This window comes from Anomaloglossus baeobatrachus, chromosome 7, assembly GCF_048569485.1.
Source record: "Anomaloglossus baeobatrachus isolate aAnoBae1 chromosome 7, aAnoBae1.hap1, whole genome shotgun sequence".
In the NCBI taxonomy this organism is placed as follows: Eukaryota; Metazoa; Chordata; class Amphibia; order Anura; family Aromobatidae; genus Anomaloglossus; species Anomaloglossus baeobatrachus.
In genome coordinates, this window is record NC_134359.1 from 278181419 (window position 1) to 278209417 (window position 27999).

The 27999-nt window shown below is 45.0% G+C and overlaps 1 protein-coding gene across 1 annotated transcript; it reads right to left on the reverse strand.

The window, feature by feature from the left end:
* Positions 1-240: 240 nt before the first annotated feature.
* NLRC3 (NLR family CARD domain containing 3) lies at positions 241-27999 on the reverse strand. The gene is made up of 19 exons (XM_075318215.1): positions 27919-27999; positions 23851-23973; positions 23246-23503; positions 19159-20836; positions 18988-19074; positions 18499-18582; positions 16764-16847; positions 14510-14593; positions 13672-13755; positions 13485-13568; positions 10478-10561; positions 10308-10391; positions 6988-7071; positions 4513-4596; positions 4065-4148; positions 1846-1929; positions 1592-1675; positions 1441-1524; positions 241-1251 (listed from the first exon to the last, which is right to left on the reverse strand). The coding sequence occupies exons 2-19, from the start codon at positions 23876-23878 to the stop codon at positions 1161-1163; spliced, it is 3234 nt and encodes a 1077-aa protein (XP_075174330.1). The 5' UTR covers positions 23879-23973; positions 27919-27999; the 3' UTR covers positions 241-1160.

A 27999-nucleotide genomic window follows, 5' to 3' on the forward strand; every position in this document is an offset into this window, starting at 1 on the left:
ATAAGGCACATCTGTGCACTAAGGTAAATCTGTGCAATAAGGTACACCTGTGGAGCAATAAGGCACATCCGTGTAATAAGACACACCTGTGCAATAAATAGGTACATCTGTGCAATAATATGGTACACCTCTGCAGTAATAAGGCACATCTGTGCACTAAGGTAAATCTGTGCAATAAGGTACACCTGTGGAGCAATAAGGCACATCCGTGTAATAAGACACACCTGTGCAATAAATAGGTACATCTGTGCAATAATATGGTACACCTGTGCAGTAATAAGGCACATCTGTGCACTAAGATACATCTGTGCAATAAGGTACACCTGTGGAGCAATAAGGCACATCCGTGTAATAAGACACACCTGTGCAATAAATAGGTACATCTGTGCAATAATATGGTACACCTCTGCAGTAATAAGGCACATCTGTGCACTAAGGTAAATCTGTGCACATCTGTGCAATAAGGTACACCTGTGGAGCAATAAGGCATATCTGTGTAATAAGACACACCTGTGCAATAAATAGGTACATCTGTGCAATAATATGGTACACCTCTGCAGTAATAAGGCACATCTGTGCACTAAAGTAAATCTGTGCACATCTGTGCAATAAGGTACACCTGTGGAGCAATAAGGCATATCTGTGCAATAAGATACACCTGTACAATAATCATGCTGTCTATTCAGCATCTTTATATACTATTCCTGTGAGGTGGATGGATTATTTGTGAACAATATTTAAAAAAAGGCCTTTTATGTACATAGAAAAACTCTTAGATTTTTAGTTCAGCTCATGAATAATGGGAGTGTTGCGTGTATATTTGTATTCAGTGTATATATTCCGTGTGCAATGATGGGAGGTTCAGCCACTTTGGCCCTTTTCCCTTTTTGTTGTACTCTCATTATAGAGAGGGATTGTTCCGTAAATTTCACCCTTAGGACGTTATCATCCAAGAATTCATCCCCGAAAGTTAATTTATTTATTTTTTGAAAAATTGGAATCTAAAGATAAACACCCAAAACGTGACGCTTTAGCTAAAACTATAAAAGTGTAATGGCGCTGCTCAGTAGCTTGGCCTCACTGATGGCTCCTCCATTGTCCAGTAAGAGTCTGACTCCCCGGCTCGGTCCAGCGCCCCCCGGTCCAGGCGTGACGGATTGTCAGAGCCTCACGTTGCAGTGCGGGGCATCGTTCTTCAGCAAATTGGAAATCATCTTGGCTCCGGATTGACCGATGTGATTTCCCTGCAAACTGGATAGTTACAGTGTTACATTTCCTTGCAGCGCCACCTCAGGAGAAACTAAGTACTACACAACTCAGTAGGCTGTCCTGCAATGCATGGACATGCTGGGTCTTATACTCCAATTATTGGGTAAGAGACCTGAATGGGGGGTCTCCTGGATTTTAGAGGTGGTAGACGATGAATGGGTGCAGACATACCTAAGGGAGATCAGAGAAAAATTCCCAATGACCGCATTGGCAAGAGAGATGGCACCGTCCAGACCTATGGAGTTTTCCTGCAAGCTGGGAGGACAAGATGGCCGTTATTCGGGTATGTGACATTACAGACCCTCCCATGTGCACTCCTTACTTCAGAATCTGCAGGGCACCATTAACCTTAAGTGCGGCCGCCAAAGCCTTAGCTCCTTGACAGCCAATATTGTTCCCTCGTAGACTAAGGAGAAACAAAGCTGGATGAATCCTCATACTATATGGATGTAGCAGAGCTGAACGTGTCATTCAACCCTGCAAAAATCACTACAACAGGTTTATCTACAATAGGAAAAAGGGTTGTGACAAATACAGCTCTGCTACATCTGTGCACAGCACTTGCATAGTACTTACTCAAGTGTGATCAGAGCCTTATTCACCATTAGAGCCTCTGCTAGCGCTTGTGCCCCCGAAGGTCCGACAGCCGCGCCCTGCAAACTGTGACATCAATACACCATCAAATGCAGGGACAATTTACTAAAATTTGCCACTTATATCGATAATTGGAATCGATGGGTAGGAAATGTGGAAGATTTGCAGTTTACACATCAGCTGCTGGAGCACAAAGTTGTTATTTCCTGTTTTCTGCAGTTCATTTTTCAGCTTTGCTTTACAGGTTTGGACAGAGTCAGCAGAGACATCTCATCATTAAATGGAAAGGGATCTCAGCTATTGGCAGGTGACTGCTCAGTTCTTCTGCTGGAGCACAAAGTTGATATTCCCTGTTTTCTGCAGTTCACTTTTCAGCTTTGCTTTACAGGTTTGGACAGAGTCAGCAGAGACATCACATCATTAAAGGGAAAGGGATCTCATCTATTGGCAGGTGACTTCTCAGTTCTTCTGCTGGAGAACAAAGTTGATATTCCCTGTTTTCTGCAGTTCACTTTTCAGCTTTGCTTTATAGGTTTGGACAAGTCAGCAGAGACATCTCATCATTAAAGGGAAAGGGATCTCATCTATTGAGAAGGGTGACTGCTCAGTTCTTCTGCTGCAGCACAAAGTTGATATTTTCTGTTTTCTGCGGTTCACTTTCAGCTTTGCTTTATAGAATCTACTGACTCTGTCCCAACCTATAAAGCAAATCTGAAAAGTGAACTGCAGAAGACAGGAAATACCAACTTTGTGCTCCAGCAGAAGAACTGAGCAGTCACCTGCCAAAAGATTAGATCCCTTTCCCTTTTATGATGAGATGTCTCTGCTGACTCTGTCCTAGACATCTCATCATTAAAGGAAAAGGGATCTAATCTATTGACAAGTGACTGCTCAGTTTTTCTTCTGCTGGAGCACAAAGTTGATATTTCCTGTTTTCTGCAGTTCATTTTTCGGCTTTGCTTTTTAGACTGGGACAGAGTCCTCAGAGACATTTTACCATTAAAGGGAAAGGGATATAATCTATTGACAGGTGACTGCTCAGTTCTTTTGCTGGAGTACAATGTTGATATTTTCTGTGGTTCATTTTTCAGCTTTGCTTAATCGGTTGGGGCAGAGTCAGCAGAGACATATCATTAAAGGGAAAGGGTTCTAATCATTTGGCAGGTGACTGCTCAGTTCTTCTTCTGCTGGAGCACAAAGTTGATATTTCCTGTTTTCTGCAGTTTACTTCCAGCTTTGCTTTTTAGAATCTACCGACTCTGTCCCAACCTATAAAACAAAGCTGAAAAGTGAACTGCAGAAAATAGAAAATATCAGCTTTGTGCTCCAGCAGAAGACCTGAGCAGTCACCTGCCAAAAGATTAGATCTCTTTCCCTTTTAAGATGAGATGTCTCTGTTGACTCTGTCACAACCCATAAAGCAAAGCTGAAAAATCAACTGCAGAAAACCGGAAATATCAACTTTGTACTCCAACAGAAGATGAACTCAGCAGTTACCTGTTAATAAATTAGATATGAAGTTGATATTTTCTGCAGTTCACTTTTCAGCTCTGCTTTATAGGTTGGGACAGAGTCAGTACATTCTATAAAGCAAAGCAGAAAAAAATACTACAGAAAATATCAACTTTGTTCTCCAGCAGAAGAACTGAGCAGTCACCTGCCAATAGATGAGATTCCTTTCCTTTTAATGATGAGATGTCTCTGCTGACTCTGTCCCATTCTATAAAGCAAGTCTGAAAAGTGAACTGCAGAAGGCAGGAAATATCAACTTTGTGCTCCAGCAGAAGAACTGAGCAGTCACCTGCCATAAGATTAGATCCCTTTCCCTTTTATGATGAGATGTCTCTGCTGACTCTGTGCTAGACATCTCATCATTAAAGGGAAAGGGATCTTATCTATTGACAAGTGACTGCTCAGTTCTTCTTCTGCTGGAGCACAAAGTTGATATTTCCTGTTTTTTGCAGTTCATTTTTCAGCTTTGCTTTATAGAATGGGACAGAGTCAGCAGAGACATCTCATCATTAAAAATCTATTGAGAGGTGACTGCTCAGTTCTTCTGCTGGAGTAGAAAGCAAAGCTGGTATTTCCTATTTTTTTTCCTTTGTCCTTTGTATCATTTTCATTACCATCTGCCATTGTTTCTCTCATTCTACGTCATAACTTCTACATTTGAAAGACTCAATGTTACTCAGAAGACTTACAAAAGAGCAGACAGCGTACAGTTCTCTTGCAAGGCACCAGCCAGTGCACATGTGCCCTCATCTCCGATGGCATTTTCCTGTAAGCTAATCAGATTGGAATAATTCTGTAATTATAGAAGATCATCTCCAGACAGACAGAAAAAATCTTTACAGCCATTTAGATGTCTATTCTTGATCAATATGCAGTGTTTAGTTCTGGTGTTGTAAATTAAATTCTATCTGGCTGAAGCCACCACTAGGGGGAGCACACTGCATACATTGAATTCAGTAAGACAATGGAACTGAGCTCCCTCTAGTGGTGGCTAGAGGAAGCTAGAATTTACCCAATTTGGAGCTCAAACCATTACAAAGGATCAATTACTTCGCACAAAATCTGAGACATAGGTGTGAATGGTCATTTATTATTTACCCCCTATATCATCACATTTAGTTTACTCTTTATACTTACTCTAAGGAGCGCAGACACTGGTTAACACGAAGGGCTCCTGCAAGTGACCGCATTGAGCCCGCCCGTAAGAAATTCCACTGGAGACTGAAGAAGGAAGGGAATTACATAGTGTTAAAGGGAACATATTATGATTTATCCCCTATTTAAAAAAAAAAAAAAAAAAAAAAAGGTGCCACCAAACCGTGACTTAATAATGTAAAGTAGTCCAGTGGGCGGGTCCTCAGAAAAGTCGCACTGGCCTATCCCTCCCGTCTTGATAGACATCCCATAAGCCGTGCACAGTGCTGTGGGATATAGTTGGCCTAGCATTGGGGGGGAGCAAGAGGTTATCGGTGCTCTTGCTATGGCTCACCACAAAGGGGGTGCAGAGTCAGCATCTACAATATCAATATACCCTATTAACAGGTTTGATGTTTACATGGTCGTACCCGGGGGGGGCAGTTGCTCCCCCCTAGAAGCAGGGGCATGCACCTAATTATGACCTGTCTCTGTCAGGTAGCGGGTGCGTCAGGCAGCGTGGGTGATGAGGAGAGGACAGGGCGGCATGGTGCATCGGCACCCGCCACCCACTAGTACCGCAGGGCAGGCTGAACGCTGCTCCCGCAGCCGCTCCTAGTAGGAGCTGTAAAATCCCGTCCTCAGTGCCTGCCGGCCGCTCTGCACTGCAAATCACCACAGCGGGGACTGGACTGGAGGGATGACATTGGCATCATCACTCTGCGCCCCGTTGTGTGGAGTCCTGCAGTGCAGAGCGGCCGGCACACTCACAAGCTGGGGAGATGCTGGAGGCTGAGCTGCTGCCACAGGTAAAAAAAATGTAAATATTAAATCAGGCAGTCTGTGGGTCTGGGGAGCTGTTGTATATGATGGGGGGGGGGGGGGGGCTGAATATGGGAGCCCTATGGGGGGCCTTATATGAGATATAGCCCTCCATAGGGCTCCTATCATGTGAGCCCTATGGACGGGCTGTATATGATATGGGAGACCTATGAGGGGCTGTATATGAGATGGGAGCCCTATGAGGGGCTGTATATGAGATGGGAGCCCTATAGGGAGCTGTATATGAGATGGGAGCCCTATGGGGAGCTGTATATGAGATGGGAGCCCTAAGGGGGGACTGTATATGAGATGGGAGCCCTATAGGGAGCTGTATATGAGATGGGAGCCCTAAAGGGGGGACTGTAAATGAGATGGGAGCGCTATGGGGGGGACTGTATATGAGATGGGAGCCCTATGGGGAGCTGTATATGAGATTTGAGCGCTATGGGTGGACTGTATATGAGATGGGAGCGCTATGGGTGGATTGTATATGAGATGGGAGCGCTATGGGTGGACTGTATATGAGATGGGAGCGCTATGGGTGGACTGTATATGAGATGGGAGCGCTATGGGTGGACTGTATATGAGATGGGAGCGCTATGGGTGGACTGTATATGAGATGGGAGTGCTATGGGTGGACTGTATATGAGATGGGAGTGCTATGGGTGGACTGTATATGAGATGGGAGCCCTAAAGGGTGGACTGTATATGAGATGGGAGCCCTAAGGGTGGACTGTATATGAGATGGGAGCCCTAAAGGGTGGACTGTATATGAGATGGGAGCCCTAAAGGGTGGACTGTATATGAGATGGGAGCGCTATGGGTGGACTGTATATGAGATGGGAGCGCTATGGGTGGACTGTATATGAGATGGGAGCGCTATGGGTGGACTGTATATGAGATGGGAGCCCTAAAGGGGGGACTGTATATGAGATGGGAGCCCTAAGGGTGGACTGTATATGAGATGGGAGCCCTTTGGGGAGCTGTATACAGTATGTGTTTGTGGGGGGGCTCCAGGACCCGGAAGCACCAGGTGGCCGGTGATGTTGCCCAGTCACATGGTGCTGTTTAAGGTCCTGCTCCAGGTCCTGCGCTGCATAAATGCAGAAATACGCAGCATGTGAACGCACCTTTTTCTTTAAAACAACTAATCGTTGGAATTTATTCCAGTTATAATTTATTAGTTTGCCTTCTTATTTACATTTAGAAGACATCGAGGCTGCCTAAATGGATAGAAGAAACTGGTTCCAAAAAAGTAAGTTAAGTAATTTCTGTAGGAAATGAAATTGAGAGGAAGCGACCCCCAGCCTAGAGACACTTACCCATAAATTCCAGGTTTTCCAATAGGTCTATAATAGTGATCGCTGATGAGCGAGTGTAATCATTACTATTCACTATTCGCATTATTCGTTATTTCTAAATCTAAATTTATTTGCAAGCAAATAATTGTAATAACTAATAAAGCTCTGCTATAATTACATTTAATTCCCTTAAAATTTGCGTTTCATTCACCTTTTCCGCTCTAATATTTTACAACCTGAACGACCATGGCTTGCCCCCCTCTAGTTTTGATCCTGGGTACGCCCATGGATGTTTACCAAATGCCAAAAACAGAAAAAGGTCCATCCACGAGTGACGTCCATTGTCAGCACTTACTGTAGAGTCTCCAGGCTCCGGTTCTCCCGCAGCGCCCCGGACAGAGCCTCCACACCTTCATCATGCAGCAGATTCGCCGTCAGACTGAAGGGGTGATAAATATACTGAGTTACAACTGTGTTTCCCCAAAAATAAGACAGGGTCATATATTATTTTTTGCTCTGAAAGATTCGTTAGGGCTTATATTCAGGGGACGTCTTATATTTCTTATATTTTCCCATGAACAACAATCCACATTTATTCTAGAACAGAAAATCAATATTTATTTACCGTATTTTTCGCTTTATAAGACGCACTTTTTTTCCCCCAAAATTGTGGGGAAAATAGGGGTGCGTCTTACAAAGTGACTGTAACTTACCGGGCAGTAATGCGGCGGTGGAGTGAGTCACAGGAGGCTGGTGCGGCCGCAGTGGATCCCCGGCAATCGGCTGCGGAGGCGGCCGCCATGGATCCCCCGGCAATCGGCTGCGGTGGCGGCCGCCATTGATCCCCCGGCAATCGGCTGCGGTGGCGGCCACCATTGATCCCCCGGCAATCGGCTGCGGTGGCGGCAGCCATGGATCGCCCGGCAATCGGCTGCGGTGGCGGCCGCCATGGATCCCCCGGCAATCGGCTGCGGTGGCGGTCACCATAGCCGAAATCTTTATCTGCGCCTGCGCTGCCTCCAACGCGACTTCCGGAAAATGGCTGCGGAGGTGACGTAGGCGCAGATGGAGATCTCGGAGAAGCGAGATCTCCATCTGCGCATGCGCTGCCTTCCGTAGCCATTTTCCTGAAGTCCATCGCGTCGGAGGCTACGCAGGCGCAGATAGAGATCGCGGCTCTCAAAGATCGCGATCTGCGCATGCGCGGGCTCCATTTTAGATCTCCGCAGCAGCCGGAGACTATCATAAGAAAGAGGAGAGAGAGAAGAACGATTCTCCCTCTCCTCGCTAGGGCTGGATGCTGATTGGTGGAGACAACTTCTGCAGAGCTGCCTCCACCAATCAGTGATCTGAGCCTGACAAATGTTATCAGTTGAACGAAGGGTCCTAATAGGTGAGCAAAAAACACTGAAGGGGAACACAACCCCCATCATCAGCCTTCAGAATATACTGTATCAATCGGTGTATTCAGAAGGATGATGGGGGCTGTAGTCCTTTAGTGTAAACACTCCAGGGAGGGACTAATGTAGTGGCCAAAGTGTTAATGTGACTACCACCCCCCTCATCTTTCAGAATACAGCCATGTATGGTATACAGTACATGGGTGTATTCCTAAGGATGAGGGGGGTGGTAGTCCCAGATCCCCATAAAAGTGCACCATGCAGGTCCCCCATAGCCGTGTCATCCACAGATCCCACATAACAGTGCATCATCCACAGGTCCCCCATAATAGTGCGTCATCCACAGGTCCCCCATAATAGTGCGTCATCCACAGGTCCCCCATAATAGTGCGTCATCCACAGGTCCCCATAATAGTGCGTCATCCACGGGTCCCCCATAATAGTGCGTTATCCACAGATCCCCCACAGCAGTGTCATCCACAGGTCCCCAATAATAGTGCATCATCCTCAGGTCCCCCATAACAGTGCGCCATCCACAGGTTCCCCATAGCAGTGTCATCAACAGGTCCCCCATAGCAGTGTCATCCACAGGTCCCCCATAGCAGTGCGTTATCCACAGGTCCCCCACAGCAGTGCATCATCCACAGGTCCCCCCATAACAGACCCTCCTGTTGAGTCTAAATTGTTAAAATAATGTTTTTTTTTAATTTTATTAAAATGTTTTAGCACACTATTTGGCTCAATTCTTTTTTTTTTAATTTTCCTCCTCTAAAACCTTGGTGCGTCTTATAATCAGGTGCGTCTTATAAAGCGAAAAATACGGTAAATATAACCCTTTCATCACATTCTAGAACATCAGCATTTTGTGTTCCTCTTATTACTGGGTCAGATGCACATCTTCTTACCTGCTCTGCTATTCTAATGGTGCAGAACCAGTCCTATAGTGGAGGGTACAGCCCATATTTACAAAGGGTTAAATTATCTGCTTAAATGAATTTATTCTCTAGGTACTAAGTTTACCCCCAAAAGAAAGCAGACACCCCCTCATAGAATCACACTTACCAGACGCCAAACAATTAGAGATGGCAAGTGAATGGGCTCTCACATACAAATCTGCATCTCTGTCCGGTCCCCCTGCGTTTTACAGTGGATGGCTCCCTCTGGTGACTGGAAGCAGTATCACTCGCGCGGAGTGATCCCGATACCCAATCTGTATGTGAGAGCTGCACTGCAATGCGAGGGACCTGACAGCAACACAGATCTCTGTGTGAGAGCCCATCCACCATCGGCTCTTGATAACTGTAATTATTTGGGGTCTGGTGAGTGCGATTTTTTTTTTTCTTCTTTGGGGGAGGGGGGTCTGCTTTCTTCTTGGGGTGTCTGCTTTCTTTGATGAAAAGGTCTTCTGTATTCTTTTTAGCTGCTTGGACACTTCCTTTTGGAACCACAACTAGGGCTTATTTTTGGAGTAGGATGTATATTTTAAGCATTTTCAAAAAAGCCACAAAAATTCTTCTAGGGCTTATTTTCAAGATATATCTTATTTTCAAGGAAACAGGGTATATAGCATTTCAGTCTCTGGCTCTTTAGCATAGAAGTTGGTACCGAGCTGTAACATACATAAACCTGGTAAGGAGCATGCTCGGTGACCGGGTGACCAAACATAGAGTCCAATCTGGACAAAAATGGTTGCTACTTCTTGCAGCTCTGAACCCTTTATTTCTGCTAAACATTGGGGTATACTAAGAAGAACATTATTATTTGGGGATGTGCAGAAGTTCACCTACTAGAGCACATTTAGCCTGAAGCTACACTGCACCGCAGGTCATCTGGCCAAAGATGGCTCCAGCCCGGTCACACTTTTGGTGTATGCATGATGGAGAGAGAACCTCGCTCGTGGGTGCAAAGTAACATCAGTACCTCTTAATGCTATGCTCCAGAATGACCAACCTTGTATATCTTTATGACCACTGCAGCCAATCACTTGGTTCGGCATGTATGGCACAGGACCACCAAGGCTAGGATATGGCTACAGCAGACACATGGTTGTCACCATTGCATGATAATCAAGAGGATAACCAAAGAGGCAAGGATTTACCAGTTGAGTATTGGACTTCTACCCATGGCTTACTATTTTTTAGCCCAGACAACCCCCTTTTAGCAGGTTGAGCTGAGCCAAACAGTGGTCATACTGGAAGGACTTGGTGCTCCCATCTGGGTACGAGGATACAATCATTGTGAGTGTTACTATCCCTTTAAGATTGACCGTACTTACTCCAAGTGTATCAGAGTGGTATTTTTTTGGAGAGACTGTGCCAAGGCCTGAGCGCCCTCAATACTGATGGAGTTCTCCCGTAAACTGTGAAATAAGGAAAATGACAAAAAAAGTATAATCTATACAGTACTTTAACATATCACCATCTAAAGAAAACATTGAGGACTCACTTAAGATGTCGGAGGCCGTGGTTCTGGCTCAGGCCGACGGTCAGGGACTTCAGACCATGATTACTGATGGAATTACTCTGCAGGCTGAACACAAAGGAGGTTAGTGTAAAAATGCCCAAAAAACTGCAGAAATGCAAAATCAACAAATGTTATCATCTATAGAAGAAATAATAATAAAAATAATAACATTTATTCATTTATATAGCGCTATTAATTCCACAGCGCTTTACATACATTGGCAACACTGTCCCCATTGGGGCTCACAAGCTAGAGTCCCTATGAGTATGTTTTTGGAGTGTGGGAGGAAATCGGAGAACCCGGAGGAAACCCACGCAAATACGGGGAGAACATACAAACGCCTTGCAGATGGTGTCCTTGGTATTTGAACCCAGGACCCCAGCGCTGCAAGACTGCAGTGCTAACCACTGAGTCACCACAAGACTACAGTGATAACCACTGAGCCACCACAAGACTGCAGTGCTAACCACTGAGCCACCACAAGACTGCAGTGCTAACCACTGAGCCACCACAAGACTGCAGTGCTAACCACTGAGTCACCACAAGACTACAGTGATAGCCACTGAGCCACCACAAGACTGCAGTGCTAACCACTGAGCCACCGTGCCGCCAACTGCATCATTTATGGATGTACATGTAAATGGACCCACTCTCCGCTATCAGAATGCCTAATAGTGTAATGTCACTTGAGCTACTACAGATATACTGTAGATGCCCATAGCCTTTTCTCCCAACTGTCAAAGATCAAGTGGGGTAGCCCTGAATTTGGGGAGATTGGGTTCATGTCCTGATATCAACTGCATCTGTGTCCATAGAACATGGATAGACTTGATTTAACCTGTGGAGCAGGGAGCTGACGGACCCTTCCTTCACCATTCTGTCTGGGTAGAACCCGAAGCTTCTGCGGGGACCTTAAGGTTACGTGATCTGAAAATGTGGCATGACCTGAAGGTTTTGGCAGGTTTTCAGGCACTGTCTAGACTGGAAGCAGAGACCAGTTCAGTTCTACAGGAGCAGTGAGCGACAGGCAAATGTGATGCTTATGCAGGAAGGACTATTATACTTTGTGGAGAGATTGTCGTGGGCTTACTGCATATGTGGGGGACTTGGGGAGCATCATGCGGTGTTAGGGAAACTGCGTGACAGGGGCTGTTGGCACATTATTCTTTGTACGGTGGCTATGGGGACATCTCATTTTGTGGGGAATTTCAATGTCCACATATCATATTGTTTGTACTGTAGGTATGTCATATTGTGTGTGTAGAAGGGCTATGGCAGCCATGATTCGGGTACTGTACTGTGTGGGAACACTAATGGGCCTATTATACTGTGTGTGGGGGACATCATACTCTGTGTTTGGGGGATGTACTGTGGGGACATCATACTGTGTGTGGGGGGATGTACTGTGGGGACATCATACTCTGTGTTTGGGGGATGTACTGTGGGGACATCATACTGTGTGTGGGGGGATGTACTGTGGGGACATCATACTCTGTGTTTGGGGGATGTACTGTGGGGACATCATACTGTGTGTGGGGGGGGATGTACTGTGGGGACATCATACTGTGTGTGGGGGGATATACTGTGGGGGCATCATACTGTGTGTGGGGGAATGTACTGCGGGGGCATCATACTGTGTGGGAGAATATACTGCGGGGGCATCATACTGTGTGTGGGGGAATATACTGCGGGGGCATCATACTGTGTGTGGGGAATGTACTGTGGGACATCATACTGTGTGAGGGGGAACGTACTGCGGTGGCATCATACTGTGTGTGGGGAATGTACTGTGGGACATCATACTGTGTGAGGGGGAACGTACTGCGGGGGCATCATACTGTGTGGGAGAATATACTGCGGGGGCATCATACTGTGTGTGGGGGAATATACTGCGGGGGCATCATACTGTGTGTGGGGGGAATGTACTGTGGGACATCATACTGTGTGTGGGGGGAATGTACTGTGGGACATCATACTGTGTGTGGAGGATTTGACCATGGGATATATTACTATGTGATGGGAAATGTATTGTGGGGACATCATACTGTGTGTGTGGGGATATACTTTGGGGGTATCATACTGTGTGTGGGGAATGGACTGTGGGGACATCATACTGTGTGTGGAGGATTAGACCGTGGGGTATATTACTATGTGTTGTGGAATGTACTGTGGGGACATAATTCTGTGTGTGTGGGGATATACTTTGGAGGCATCATACTGTGTGTGTGGGGGGGATAGACTGTGGGGACATCATACTATCTGTCGGGACATCATACTGTGTGTGGGAATGTACTGTGGGGACATCATACTGTGTGGGGGGCAACATACTTTGTGGAATCAAACAATGTATGGGGGAATGTACTGTAGGAACATCATATTGTCTGGGGGGAATATACTGTGGGGGGCCTCATACTGTGTGTGGAGAAGGGCTGTGTCAGCCATGAAAGTGGCACTATACTGTGTGGGAACACCAATGGGCTTCACTAGGGGCAGTAATTCTGTGTGGTCGCGTATAAAGGACTGGGCGAGGTTAGGGAAATAGCATATTCTAGAACATGGCGTGGCACACTATTCACACACAGTATGTGACCCTCTTCCCGGAGTTTCATAGTCAGTAGACGCTTTGCTTTCAGCTGAAGGACAAGGAACTACAAGGACACAAAGAGGAAATAACTACTAATATAATACTACAGAGATTAATAATCCCGCATAATACACAACCCTGTGCGTCTGGAAAATACTAGGTACAGTACGGGCCTTCAGCTGTCTGCGGCCGCCATCTTTATAACATGGATCCGTAATAGGGCTGTGTGAGGGGCTAGACTTTATATGGCGACTGTCTACGTAAAGGGGTTGTCTAAGGAAATAAAAAAAGTAATGTTGTTTTGATTATTTTCCAGAAACAGCGCCCCTCCTGTTCCTAGGTCAGGTCTGGTACTGCACTAGTCACTGACATAACCCATAGAAAAGAATGTGAGACGTGACTTACTCCAGACTGACTAAACTTGAGTTTGCAGTGAGGGCCTCAGCCAGGGCCGCAGCTCCTTGGTCGCCCAGACTGTTGCTTGATAACCTGCAAGAAATTCCCCGAAGGATGTGAAATCATGAGAACTTCCTCTGTGTGACGCCATATGGTGGGCTGATAGATCAGGACCACCGCGGAGCCGATCACTCACCACAGCTCCTGGAGCGCCTGGTTCTCCTTCAGACTGGACGCCAGGCCCGCCGCCCCCGCAGCTGCAATGCTGTTCTTCTTAATACTGTTATAAGGCAAGAGGCAGTTTTATGATAGCAGTGGCCATAGCCATGAGGGCGTGTTTATTTTATTTTTTTATCGTACAACAATATCCTATGAAGCACATAGGAGTACCAAGATGGCAGTGACAGGGGCGACAGTACTCCCTTGGCTGCCATTGCAACCTGTCTGCTCCCCCATTTCCTTTGACATTGGTGTTTAAATGGTTAAACAGGAGCTGCTATTGCTGTTGTTCGAGGCAAGTGCTGACTGTACGACACAGCCAGCGCCTGCCCAGTATGAAGTGAGTTGAGCTCCTGAGCTCAATCCAGGCACGGACTGGCCCACAGGAGGGCAGGAGAATCCTCTGGTGGGCCCCTCTGCAGTAGTAGGTCACTTACTCCCCTAAAATGATCAGTAGGTGGCACAATACAGTTGGAAGCATAGGTAGATTTGTGAATGTAATTGATGAGTGGGCCCCCAGAGTTATTGTTACTGGTGGGCCCATACCACCGCAGTCTGATACTGACTCACTCCATATATCCACATCTAACTTAGTGTGCACTATTACACCCTATGCCAGAAATGGTTAATATTGGACCCCAATGGATAATTTGTGGGGGAGGGTGTAGAGGGAGCAGTCACATCTGGGGCCCCGGTGCCTGCAGGGGCCAAATGTTGCTCCACCACATAAGCCACTGGTCTTACAAATGCTCCATGGTAGGTCCCGGTTACATATTAGACATTGGGGCCCGGGGTCTTAACACGTGTCCTCTTACTTCAGGGCCTTCAGCTTGCGGTTCTTCCGTAGAGACTGCGCCAGGTGCTCGGCCCCCTCCGATTTGATCTGGTTGTTTTGTAGACTGTAAGATAAAGGTACAAGTCCAATTATACGAGAATCCGACATGGAGGCACCGGACGAGGGTGGCGGCCTAGGTCTAGGGGTTTACACAAAGCTCCCATGGTGGCCATGGACAGGGTTAATGTGAGGGACGTGCTCGGTGTATGAGGTGCATCGGCCGGCCGTGCTGCGGGGGCCACACCGATGGACCAGCAACCAAGTATTGTGAGCATTAATTGAATAGCAGCATTATTTACACATTGTATAGTACTGTATAACTGTGTTTGGCACTATTATTTGGTCACTGTCGGTATTACATGAATATTGTGTGGAGGGTATAGTATTTGGTCACCATATGTCAGTATTAAATGAGATCTGTGAGGTCGTATTCTTTGGTCACTGTATGTATGGTAGTATTATAAGCACTTCATGTTGAACTTATGTCAGTATTACAAGGGCACTATATGGTGGTTTTATTAGGTCACTATTTTGATATTCTAAGTACACTGTGATGGGATATTGTTTGGTCACTGTATTTTGGTATTAAATGGGAACTGTGAGGTGGTATTATTTGGACACTAGCATTATTACATGAGCACTATAAGGTGGTATTATGTGGTCACTTTATGGTGGTAATATATGAGCACTATAAGCTGGTATTATTTTTTCACTTTATGGTGGTGTTATTTGGTCAATATATGGTGGTATTATGTAAGCACTATACGGGGATATTTAGTCACTTTATGGTGGTATTATTTGGTCACTGTATAGAGGCATTATATGAGCACTATAAGACGGTATTATATAAGCACTATAAGGTAGTATTATTTGAGGTCTATATGGTTGTATTATTTGGTCACTATAAGGCGGTATTATTTAAGTACTATGTGGTTGTATTTTTTGGTCACTCTAAAGTGGTATTATATGAGCACTATAAAGTTGTATTATTTGGTCACTTTATGGTGATATTATTTTGTCACTTTATGGTGATATTATTTGGTCACTGTATGGTGATATTATTTGGTCACTGTATGGTTATATATGAGCACTATAAAGGTGGTATTATTTGGTGACTGTATTGGGATATTATTTGGTCACTGTATGGTTATATATGAGCACTATAAAGTTGTATTATTTGGTCACTGTATGGTGATATTATGTGGTCACTGTATGGTGATATTATTTGGTCACTGTATGGTTATATATGAGCACTATAAAGGTGGTATTATTTGGTGACTGTATTGGGATATTATTTGGTCACTGTATGGTTATATATGAGCACTATAAGGTTGTATTATTTGGTCACTGTATGGTGATATTATGTGGTCACTGTATGGTGGTATTTGGTTACTGCATGGTGATATTATTTGGTCACTGTATGGTTATATGTGAGCACTATAAGGTTGTATTATTTGGTCACTCTAAAGTGGTATTATATGAGCACTATAACGTATTATTTGGTCACTTTATGGTGATATTATTTGGTCACTGTATGGTGAAATTATTTGGTCACTGTATGGTTATATATGAGCACTATAAGGTTGTATTATTTGGTCACTGTATGGTGATATTATGTGGTCACTGTATGGTCATATATGAGCACTGTAAGGTGGTATTTGGTTACTGCATGGTGAAATTATTTGGTCACTGTATGGTTATATATGAGCACTATAAGGTTGTATTATTTGGTCACTGTATGGTGTTATATGAGCACTGTAAGGTGGTATTATTTAAGTAATGTGTAGCAGTATTTCTTTAAATAACTGTATGGGAGTGTTATTGGGCATTTGCAGCACACTGTATGATGCTGATAATTAGCTCTTTTATGGAATAGTTATTTTAACACATTGTACCATATAGAGGGCACCTCCAAAAGGAGCAACCCAGGGCACTAACTGAGGTAACGCCCGCGCTCACAGTGACATGTCTGCTCTCCAAAAGGGAGATCTCCCAGACCAGGGAGTGAGGACTATAGCGAGACATCCTTATGAGCAGAGTTATCACAGCCATCTACAAGAGGCCATGTCTTTGGTGCTCATAGCAACCAATCACAACGCAACTTTCATTTTACCAGAGCAGTTTAAGAAATAGTTGCTATGGGCAACAATCAGTTTTTTTTCTTTTCATGTATGACTGCTCTAACAATACTATGTATACATGGAGGACGGTGGGACCCGGGGCAGTCTACTCACTCCAGACTCAACAGTACTTGATTGTTCTTCAGATACTCTGCCAAGGCTCGGGCACCATTGGGTCCAATGATATTACTGTGCAGGCTGTGGCATAAAATGTAGGTGATTAATAGCATGTTTATGCCTCAAATGACATACAGAATACTACCGCCAATACGTGGCACTAGAGAAAGTGTAGTGGCCCATTGTCCCTGGGCACGAGTCTGGACCAACTGCCCCGGGCAAGAGTCTGAGCCCGCTGCATCCGAGGAAGATTCTGAGCCCGCTGTCCCCGGGGCAAGAGTCTGGGCCCACTGCCCTTGGGCAAGAGTCTGGGCCCACTGCCCTTGGGCAAGAGTCTGGGCCCACTGTCCTTGGGAAAGAGTCTAGGCCCACTGACCTTGGGCAAGAGTCTGGGTCCACTGCCCTTGGGCAAGAGTCTGGGCCCACTGCCCTTGGGCAAGAGTCTAGGCCCACTGCCCTTGGGCAAGAGTCTGGGCCCATTGCCTTTGGGCAAGAGTCTGGGCCCACTGCCCTTGGGCAAGAGTCTGGGCCCACTGCCCTTGGGCAAGAGTCTGGGCCCACTGCCCTTGGGCAAGAGTCTGGGCCCACTGCCCTTGGGCAAGAGTCTGGGCCCACTGCCCTTGGGCAAGAGTCTGGGCCCACTGCCCTAGGGCAAGAGTCTGGGCCCACTGCCCTAGGGCAAGAGTCTGGGCCCACTGCCTTTGGGCAAGAGTCTGGGCCCACTGCCCTTGGGCAAGAGTCTGGGCCCACTGCCCTAGGGCAAGAGTCTGGGCCCACTGCCCTAGGGCAAGAGTCTGGGCCCACTGCCCTAGGGTAAGAGTCTGGGCCCACTGCCCTAGGGCAGGAGTCTGGGCCCACTGCCTTTGGGCAAGAGTCTGGGCTCACTGCCCTTGGGCAAGAGTGTGGGCCCACTGCCCTAGGGCAAGAGTCTGGGCCCACTGCCCTAGGGCAAGAGTCTGGGCCCACTGCCTTTGGGCAAGAGTCTGGGCCCACTGCCCTTGGGCAAGAGTGTGGGCCCACTGCCCTAGGGCAAGAGTCTGGGCCCACTGCCCTAGGGCAAGAGTCTGGGCCCACTGCCCTAGGGTAAGAGTCTGGGCCCACTGCCCTAGGGCAGGAGTCTGGGCCCACTGCCCTTGGGCAAGAGTCTGGGCTCACTGCCCTTGGGCAAGAGTGTGGGCCCACTGCCCTTGGGCAAGAGTCTGGGCCCACTGCCCTTGGGCAAGAGTCTGGGCCCACTGCCCCTGGGCAAGAGTCTGGGCCCACTGCCTCGTGCAAGTGGTAGGGACCACTGTGTCCCCCTTTTACCAAGAATATTAATAACAATCTAAAAAAAATTGACATATTTGGTATCGCTACATGCCAAAATGTCTAAACTAATAATATACTGTTGTTTATCCAATATAGTAAACTCCATAAAATAATTGAAAGGGCAGGATTATTGTATTTTTTGTCCTTTTCACGTCTGAAAAAATGGAATAAAAAGAGATCAGAAATGCCAATAATAAAAACTATAGTTTGCACCACAAATAACATACAAAGCCATCAACTGAAAAATATCAAGGTAATAGCTCCTGTAAAGCTGGCGGAAAAATCTAAATCTAAAGTATTTTACTGTTTGGAAGAGAGCTAATTTATATACTTTTTCCAGGGACCATTTACTCCCAACATCACCTAAATCTCCTCAAGAAGAGCCAAAATCTTCCAGGGGCTTCATACCTCAATGGGAACTTACTCAAGAGATGAAAGAGTCCGGTTCACCATGAGAGCTTTCCCCAACACTTTAATTCCACGATTACCCAACTGGTTTTCTGCAAGGCTGGAAGTAAAGAAGGTTGAGAAGGGGCAGAGTTAAGATGGGTGGATGGACATCCCTCCCAACACATGTAGAACTAGATTTGGTGTGGGTGATAGTTTTGATGTACTGTACGTAATGTCCAACCTAAACAAGGCCAAGATAGCAGAAGAAAGTGGTAAGAGGATCTGGAAATACAGGAGCTTCGGGCCATTTTTCAAGTGTTATGGGACCTCCAGAAAACGGTGTTGGACCAGGTTCCTGTCTTTGGCAACACCCTTCATTGAGTTTAACGGGATATATAGTAGTTGGATTCCCACCGATCGCGCTTCCATGGCTTCTAAACTTGTGTCTCAATAAGTCCAAGACCCCTACTCTTAATACTTGCATTATCGGACACACACAGATATTGGCTCATGGGTTACTTGCCTGATTTTCTGGATGGTGCAGTCTTTGGCACGCAGGATGGTGGCCAACAGTTCCATAACATCGTCCTTAAAGTTGTTATTCTCCATTCTGTACAAAGAAAGATATATGAGATGCAAATTCCCCTTATCACAGTTGCATGTTATGGATGGTCGCGAGACTTGTAGTAAGTACCGGAGGTTGGTGCAGTACTGGAGCTGAGGAAGGAAATTCTGGACTAGCCCATAATTCAAGCATTGATTGAGGTTTGTTTCTTGGGCAAAGTTGCCTGACACACGTAGCAAATATGCAAGAGCAGAAGATGTCAATGGGTTTAACCGACCCTTAAGTGTTTTGTTCTTCAGAGCCTCCTCCATGGCTCTGATCAGATCAGTATGACCCATCTCATAAAGACAGCACACCAAGTTCACCATCCCACCAGAGATGGTCTTTCCTGCACTGAGCAAGCTCTGAAGGTGATCTATTGCCGGCCCACGATGGTTGCTTGGTTCCTCTTTACTCGGAAGACATCCGGCCAAGACACGCGGGACCTGTGGTGAAAGAAGTCCTGATAGAAAACGGAGAAAAACAGACAACTGTACTCCATCAGCTTGTAAAACGCGCTGAGTGGCATTTTTATAGTGATTGAGAAAGCCCAACTTGGGCCAAGAAACTCCGCTATCAGCAAACAGGTCAAAGATGGCACGTTTGGCAGCAGAGTGGTAGTGGACAGCTGCTAGGAACTCCTGCAACAAAAGATGGGAGAAGGAGAAAGATAAACATGAGGGGGAATGTTGAGAAACCAGCAATCGTGAACATAAGCTGCCAGGCAGGACTGGTGTCTCAATCCCACAAGATTTCATATCTGACTCATAGAAAACAGTCCGTTTCTTAAGCAGCCCCTGGAAGGCCAGTTTCCCCAAATTTCCAACCATTCTCCGGGCATTTGCTGGTTGTTCTATCCCTTCTGATTCACAAAATTGGGCTTTTAAGTACCAGGCAAATATGGCCGACAATGTGTCTGGTAAAGGTTGATGTGTTGAGTCTTGAGCATACAAAGTAAACCCTAGAGAAAGTCCTATAATATGGCACAAAGTGGGCACAGAACAGAGGGCCTTTAAGGCACGATGACATTGTAGATGGTCCCAGACCCTCTCCAGAGTGCCATTTGTGTCATGTATCAGTTGATCTAGAAGATCCCTGATGTCATTGGACTCTAATCCAGAAATTTCTGTCATCCGATCCACAAGCCCACCCGGAATCTTTGAAGCTGCTCCTGGTCTTGATGTGATCCATATGGTGATATCTGGCAGCAGGTTACCCCGTAAAATATTAGTAATGAGACACTCAGGAGATAGTTCTTTCTGGAGGTCTGTGCTGCCAACAGAGTCTGAGAAATCGAGCGGTGCTCGTAATTCATCCAGGCCATCCAAGATGAGAAGAGAGTTTGGCGGTGGAGTGGTCGTGCCCGGGCAAGCAATATGTACCAACTTCTCTGCAGAGAGGCGATCGTAAATATTAAGCTCCCACAGATTAAGAGACAACACAGATTTAAAATCTGTACACAACTTGCCACGTGTCCACTTTTCCACAAACAGTCGAACAAGAGTGCTCTTACCAGCCCCTGCCACCCCCACAGTTAGGGTGATACGTGGGGGAAGACTAACTCGTGACAATGGCATTAACATTTTTTCAAAAGGCAACATCTTAGTGCCGGCTCGTCCCGCCTGCTCTAGTTCTAGCTGTCCAACATCGTGTTCTTCAACCTGGGCATCTTTGAGACCTTCCACCATTAGAATGGAGCCTAACTGCGCCAATAATGGGTGGTGATCGTCATATTCCACATTGTTCAAATGTTTCCGAACCAGTGGATCTGTAAAAACACAAATGTGGTTGAACTAGAGTACCAGCCAAAACTTTGGACTCACCTGTTCAAGCAATGGTTTTCCTTGTTCTTATTTGAAAGTGCACATTGTAGATTCAGACTGAACACAGTAAAATCACAAAGAACACATGGAAACAAGTAAAGAAATGCATGTAAAAGAGAGCAGAATACTTGTTAAACCATAGCCTCCTCAAAGTAACCCCTTTTACTTTGATGATAGCTTTACAAACTCTTGGCCTCCTCTCAAACAGCTTCTTCAGGTCCTGAACTGGAATCTCTTCCCAAAATCTTGAAGGAGTTCCCAGAGATGCTGAGCACTTGTTGCTGCTTTGCCTTCACTCTGCATCCAACTCATCTCAAATCTTCTCAATTCAGTTGAGATCGGTGGTTTTGGAGGACATATCATTTGACGCAGGCTCCATCCCAGTCGTTCTACGTCACATAGCCTGGAGGTGTGTTTTGGGTAATGGTTCTCTTGCAACACAAATGATGGCCCTATTAAGTGGACACGAGATGGGATGGTGCCATGTTGGATAAGTAAGCCTTGAATTTGGAATAAATCACCAAAAGTACCACTAGCAAAGCCCCCCTACTATCACATCTTCACCTCTATGCTTCACAATGGCCACACACATGTAGAAACCCTCACTCACCTTTTCTGCATTTCACCAATACATAATGGTTGGCAACTAAAATGTCACATTTTGACTCCTCAGACTACAGTACTGATTTCTACTGATCTAATGTCTGGTCCTTGTGTTGCTTGACCTAAACAAGTCTCTTCTTGTTTACCATCCTCAGCGGTGGTTCCTTTGCAGTAATCTGGCCATAAAGTCCTGCTTCTCGAACTTTCCTCTGGACAGCTGTGGGTGATATATGTCTTACACAATTTCTGTGCATCATTTATGAGGGCTGTTATCTGAGGTGCTGAAGCTGGTAACTCTGATGAACTTATCCTCTGCAGCAGAGGTAATTCTTGCTCTTCATTTCCTTTGGCAGTCCTCATGGGGGCCAGTTTCCTCATGTGAATTGATTGTTTTCATGACTACACTTTTGAGGATGCCTTCAAGGTTCTAACAAATTTCCGACTGACTGGCAGGTCTTCTAGTAATGATGAACTGTGATTTTTTTGTACTTCGTCGAGTGGTTCTTGCCATATTCTGGCTTAGAACAGTTGTAAAATAGTACTCCGCACTGTATAGAGCTATGTACCAACACTGGCTCTGCAAAATATAACAGATGGTCGCAAATATTTTCTGAAGACCGGTGATTCCATAAATGAACTCTTGACAAGGCATATCTGTTCACATGAAGCCATTCCCGATGTTGACTTGATGAAGCTGCTGGAGTGTAAAACTGTCATCAGAGTAGGAGGGATACTATGAGGAATCTAAGCTTCAATACATACCGTGTTTCCCTGCAAATAAGCACTACCCCGAAAATAATCCCTAGCAGGAATTTTCGGCCTTTTCGGAGTAAACCTTAAGTATAAGCCCTACCCCCAAAATAAGCCCTAGTTCCGGTTCAATAATAAAGTGTCCTTTCAGCTAAAAAAGTTAAAGAATACTGTTGGACATGTCATTAAAGAAAGCAGACACCCCCAAAAGAGAGAAGAAGAGAAGAAAGAAGACCCCGCAATCATACTCACCAGACCCCAAGCAGCTACAGCTTGAAGGTGCCAACAAACACTGCTCCAGGAATCTGGGATGCTGTGGAATGCAAGGACCTGTGGTTGAGCGCATCGAGGACCTGCGGTGGAACGCATCGACATCTTATACTGGAACACATCGATGCATTCCACTGCAGGTCCTCACATTCCACAGCGGCCGAAATCAGTACGTTATCACCGAATGTGTGTGTGTGATGCTACTGCGATAAGTTGTGTGTGTGTGTGTGCGTGTGCGGAGGGATACATTCCACAGCATCCCAGGTACCCCTGCCAGCCGGAAGCAGATGAGAGCTTTTGTAGAACATATGAGGACCTGCTGGGAGACCCCCGCTGTGGATCGCAAGAGAACCTGGGAGTGACGCAGATATCCGGAGTCTTGTAAGTATGATTCTCCTGGGGGTATCTGCCTTTTTTTGGGGTCTAAACTTACCCCCAACCCGTGTTTCCCGAAAAAGAAGCCCTACTCCAAAAATAAGCACTAGCACATTTTTGAGGGCAAAATATAATATAAGACCGTGTCTTATTTTTGGGGACACACAATATTCTGGTGTGTTCTTTTACTCTTTGTTTCCATATCTGTTTATGTGTGATTTTGCTGCCATAAGTCTTAATCTACAATATGCATATTACAATAAGAACAAGAAATACCTTTTTTATAAACAGGTGTGTCCAAATGTTTCATTAAATTTTAGGTAAACCCTAGAGCTCACGTATAAGACATCACTGACCATAGTGGCGCATCCGCAGGTAAAGGCAGGTGTGACTGCTCTCTATGCAGTGTTGGAGAGCTTGGAGAGGCATCCTGCCCTTCCCACCTACAGTGTCCATCAGGGCCTCTGCTCTCTTGGGTAATGGTAATTCCTGAAGGCGTTTCACCTCGTCTGCAGCCAACATCTGCAGATCTTGTAGTTTTGTCATGATCTCCTGGAGGGATTCCGGACAGGCAATGGATGCCAGCTGTCTCCTGTACCGGAGAATCCATAGGCCTAACCACAAGAGAGAGAAGTAGTTACTATCAGTAATGTCTAAATACAGTATCTATAAAAACCAAAGAAATAAAAATAAACAATGGACAAATTAACAAATGTGATTCAAAGAAACAATACTCCTTTGATGTACATAGATTTCCAAAATGCCAAATCTGTGTATTTAATTGCCCCTTTCAAGAAATACCCACGAAACTGGTGGTTGAGCAGCCAGAAACTCTACTAAATAACTTTACTACCAGTAGGTGTATAGAGGCACAGTGGGTTAAGACTATAAAAGGGTGGACTAAAGGGATGTACCGTTGAATAGCACACAGCACATACTTTCTTAAAATCCATCTACAAACCTTCCATTTCATTGTTTCGAAATACCATGAAGCTCCAGGATTCCAGGCACGATCAAGGTCCATATCATCTCTTCATCTATGCTGCAGGTAGAATAAATCCCGCACCGTCCCGGTGTAATAAAACTAATTTTGGTCAGTCCAGACATGGAATTAAAAAAAAATATGCATATAATAAATTCACCTTGATCACCAAAACCTTCAGATAAAAAGGCAAAGACTAACGGGCTTAATATCTTTTACTTTTTTTAGTCTATTTTTCTATTAAGGCTGAAGACTTTATAAAGAAATCTTCACTGTCTCTGAAGAGTTCAGCTACAGCTTCCTCCACCTCATTATTCTGTGTCTGGCTCTAAGATAACTGTCTGCAGCAGGAGCCTCTCCCCTCTCCTAGGCTCCACCTCCTTGGGCCAAGCAAATATTAAACTGATACGTGCTTAATATCTTTTACTAAACTGAAGATTTTATTAAAAAAAACTCGCTTTCTTTGAAAAGTTCAGCTACATGTTCCTCCATCTCATTATTCTGTGTCTGGTTGTAAGACAACTCGCTGCAGCAGGAGCCTCTCCCCTCTCCTAGGCTCCACCCCCTTGGGCCAAGCAAATATTAAACTGATACGTGCTTAATATCTTTTACTAAACTGAAGATTTTATAAAAAAAAACTCGCTTTCTTTGAAAAGTTCAGCTACATGTTCCTCCATCTCATTATTCTGTGTCTGGTTGTAAGACAACTCGCTGCAGCAGGAGCCTCTCCCCTCTCCTAGGCTCCACCCCCTTGGGCCAAGCAAATATTAAACTGATACGTGCTTAATATCTTTTACTAAACTGAAGATTTTATACAAAAAACTCGCTTTCTTTGAAGAGTTCAGCTACATGTTCCTCCATCTCATTATTCTGTGTCTGGCTGTAAGACAACTGGCTGCAGCAGGAGTCTCCCCCCTCTCCTAGGCTCCACCTCATTGGGGCAAGCAAATATTAAACTGATATGTGCTTAATATCTTTTATCCAATTTTTCTATCAAAACTGAAGACTTTATTAAGAAATCTTCACTGTCTCTCAAGAGTTCAGATACACCTTCCTTCGCCTCATTATTTTGTGTCTGGCTGCAGGAGCCTCCCCCCCTCTTAGGCTCCACCCTTTCGGCCAAGCAAATATTAAACTGATGCATGCTTAAAATGTTTTATTTTTTTTACCCTATTTTTCTATTAAAACTGAAAAATTTATAACGAAAACCTCACTCTCTCTGAAGAGTTCACCTACATCTTCCTGCACCTCATTATTCCATGCCTGGCTCTAAGACAACTGTCTGCAGCAGGAGTCTTCCCCCTCTCCTAGGCTCCACCCCCTTGACTAAGCAAATATTAAACTGATACCTGCTTAAAATCTTTTAATTTTTTTATCCTATTTTTCTATTAAAACTGAAAACTTTATAAAGAAAACTTCACTCTCTCTGAAGAGTTTACCTACACCTTCCTCCACCTCATGATTCCGTGCCTGGCTCTAAGACAACTGTCTGCAGCAGGAGCCTCCCCCCTCTCCTAGGCTCCACCCCCTTAGGCCAAGCAAATTTAAACTGATATGTGCTTAATATCCTTTACATTTTTTTTATCATATTTTTCTATTAAAACTGAAAACTTTACAATGAAAATCTCACTCTCTCTGAAGAGTTCACCTCCATTTTCCTCCATTTCATTATTCTGTATCTGGCTGTAAGACAACTGTCTGCAGCAGGAGCCTCCCCCCCTCTCCTAGGCTCCACATAAACAGTGATGTTGATTATTTCTCATTTAATTTACACATGAATGTCTGGATTTAGTGCTAATTTAAGAAGGAAACAGAAGCAGCCTACAAACAATAATATAAAAAAGCCCAAACCACAATTAGTCCCATCCCCCAATGAACCTGAGATGTTGCCTATATCAAAAGGACCACAACAGAAACAGGAACCCACGTGAAGACAGCTTCATACAGCTTTGCACTATTAAAAAATAACAAACATCACTTTTTTTTAAAGAAGTTCCCCTAATATCACCCAAATAAAAAAATAACAAAATATATTTGCAAAAAAAATACCATGAAGGGGATTATTTAGTTCCCTTTTGACTAATATTGTACCCTGAGAGTAACAATCAGGTGATATAGAAGACTTCTGCAACCGGGGCAAATACTTTTTCCCAGCCTATAATCATGTATTCTTCCAATGCTGAGAATGTAAAGGCGGTTTACAGATCGGAGAGCAGGAACCAAAGCCGCTGTCAACTCAAGGTCACAAAATACTAGTACAAACGAACAAAGTTGGTTTTGCTTGTGGCAGCCAATTACATAGCTGCTTTTTTTTTTAATTTTCCCACAGAGACGTCTGACCTGCCTTCTGCAGGAGAAAAGAAAAAGTCCTGTTCGTAGGCCGCATACTTTTTTTTTTTCCTTATGGCACCATCATGGGCACAGTCATAGCACCATCTTGGGCATAGCTATAGTGGTGCAGAGGTAACAGTCACACTCAAGCTGTTGTAGATGGGGCAGATGGTGGCTCATTTAGCACTAAGAAAAATATGTCCTCAATATCGATATTGCCCAGTGATATATCTGCCATCATGAATAAACCCTGTAATACTAAAGAGTAATTGACCACATCTGGTATAAGGCCAGACTCTCATATCCATGTTTTTCGGTCTGAGTACAAACTATGATACACAGACCGGCCTCGGGTCTCCTGACCCAAACCGAACTGTTATGCATGTACCTCACTCATACACGGGGAATGGGAATAATACAGCATACAACACAGAAGATGCATCCACACCCTACTGATTCCTGTAGAGACTAGAAAACCCCTAGCCACACAATAAAAACATTGCCTCGGACCTGGCACCCTAAAAGGTCATCGAGGAGTTTCTCATACCTCCTGAGGAACCAGAGACGAGGCTACTACGCACAGCTAACCAAGATACGGAAGGAGTGCAGAGGTATATGGGAACCCAAAGTGAGGATACTTAAAGTACGTGCACAATGGAGGGGAACAAGAAGAATAAGTAAAATATAGTAAAATCCCACCAACGAAACGAAAGGAAAGGTGTTGGGAAGGCAGACAAACACGCAGAAGAAAAACCAAGCAATGAAAATCTCTTCATAAAACAATATTTTGAACTTTTGACTTTTAGGCTCCATATCTCACCATCCTGTACAGCTTTGAGACAATCATCTTGAATATTTCACACATAAAATTGACTTGCGACTAGTAAGCATATGATTAGTTATACAGATTCTTGTCATGTATATCCTCACCCAGATTCTGAGAGGGCAAACCAAAGTGAGACAATGGAAAAAAAACACCTTTAGAGGAAAAATAAAGGCAATAGGAACAATCAGCATGACGACCAAGAAGAAAAGGACCATTGCTCTGCAGCTAGGGGAATCCACTATGGTGCAAAAGGTCACCGGATCGAATCCCCAAATCAAGCCATGACATGAACGACCTCATATTCATAGGCAATCAATTGTGACAGGAGCATTTAAGAGGTTGGAAATGGGGGAAGTTGTCCCTTCTGATGTCCAACGGTTTCTTACACCTCAAGATAGCATTGTCGTAACTATATAAGTGCAGGGGTTGCAATCGCACTCAGGCACTGGAGTCTGAGGGTCCCCATATGTCCCCTTGGTTTATATAAAAAGACCAATGTTATTTAAGACCTGTAATAATTGGGGGTACTGTTGGAGCTTTTGCATTGGGACCCATGCGCTGGACTTAGCAGCTGGAGGACCTACTGATGGCCCTCCATGTCTGCCATTTTTCTATACCTATGAAGCCCAACCTACATCCCTTCTACTGTCCCTGAGTGGTCTCCACCACCCTCTGCAACTGACACTAACATTTCTCCCCCAGATGTCCACAGGTCTACATGGGGATCAACCCCATTGATACACCCCATCACATGGGGCAATGGTGGCCCAGTGACTATGGGCTCTTGTTGCTACATAATCCCACCAGTTTTCGTCTTGTATCATCACCGCAGATCTCGGTCTCCTCAACTTGCTTCATCCAATTATTCTCGACAGACCAGCAATTGTTACCTGTCACCGGCTGGTAATCCTCATTGATCGCTCCTGGTTCCTCAGCTTCTCCCCAACCCTCCAGCCTTGTGATTACCTTCT

Excerpts from the sequence above, each read along its gene's own strand:
- NLRC3 (XM_075318215.1), bottom strand. The coding sequence starts at position 23,878 with ATGGTATTTCGAAACAATGAAATGGAAG. Across the intron at positions 7,072-10,307 it reads ACCACTCTGATACACTTGGA|TCTGACGGCGAATCTGCTGC; the intron begins GTAAGTACGGTC and ends TCACCCCTTCAG. Across the intron at positions 4,149-4,512 it reads CAGTGTCTGCGCTCCTTAGA|CTTACAGGAAAATGCCATCG; the intron begins GTAAGTATAAAG and ends CAATCTGATTAG.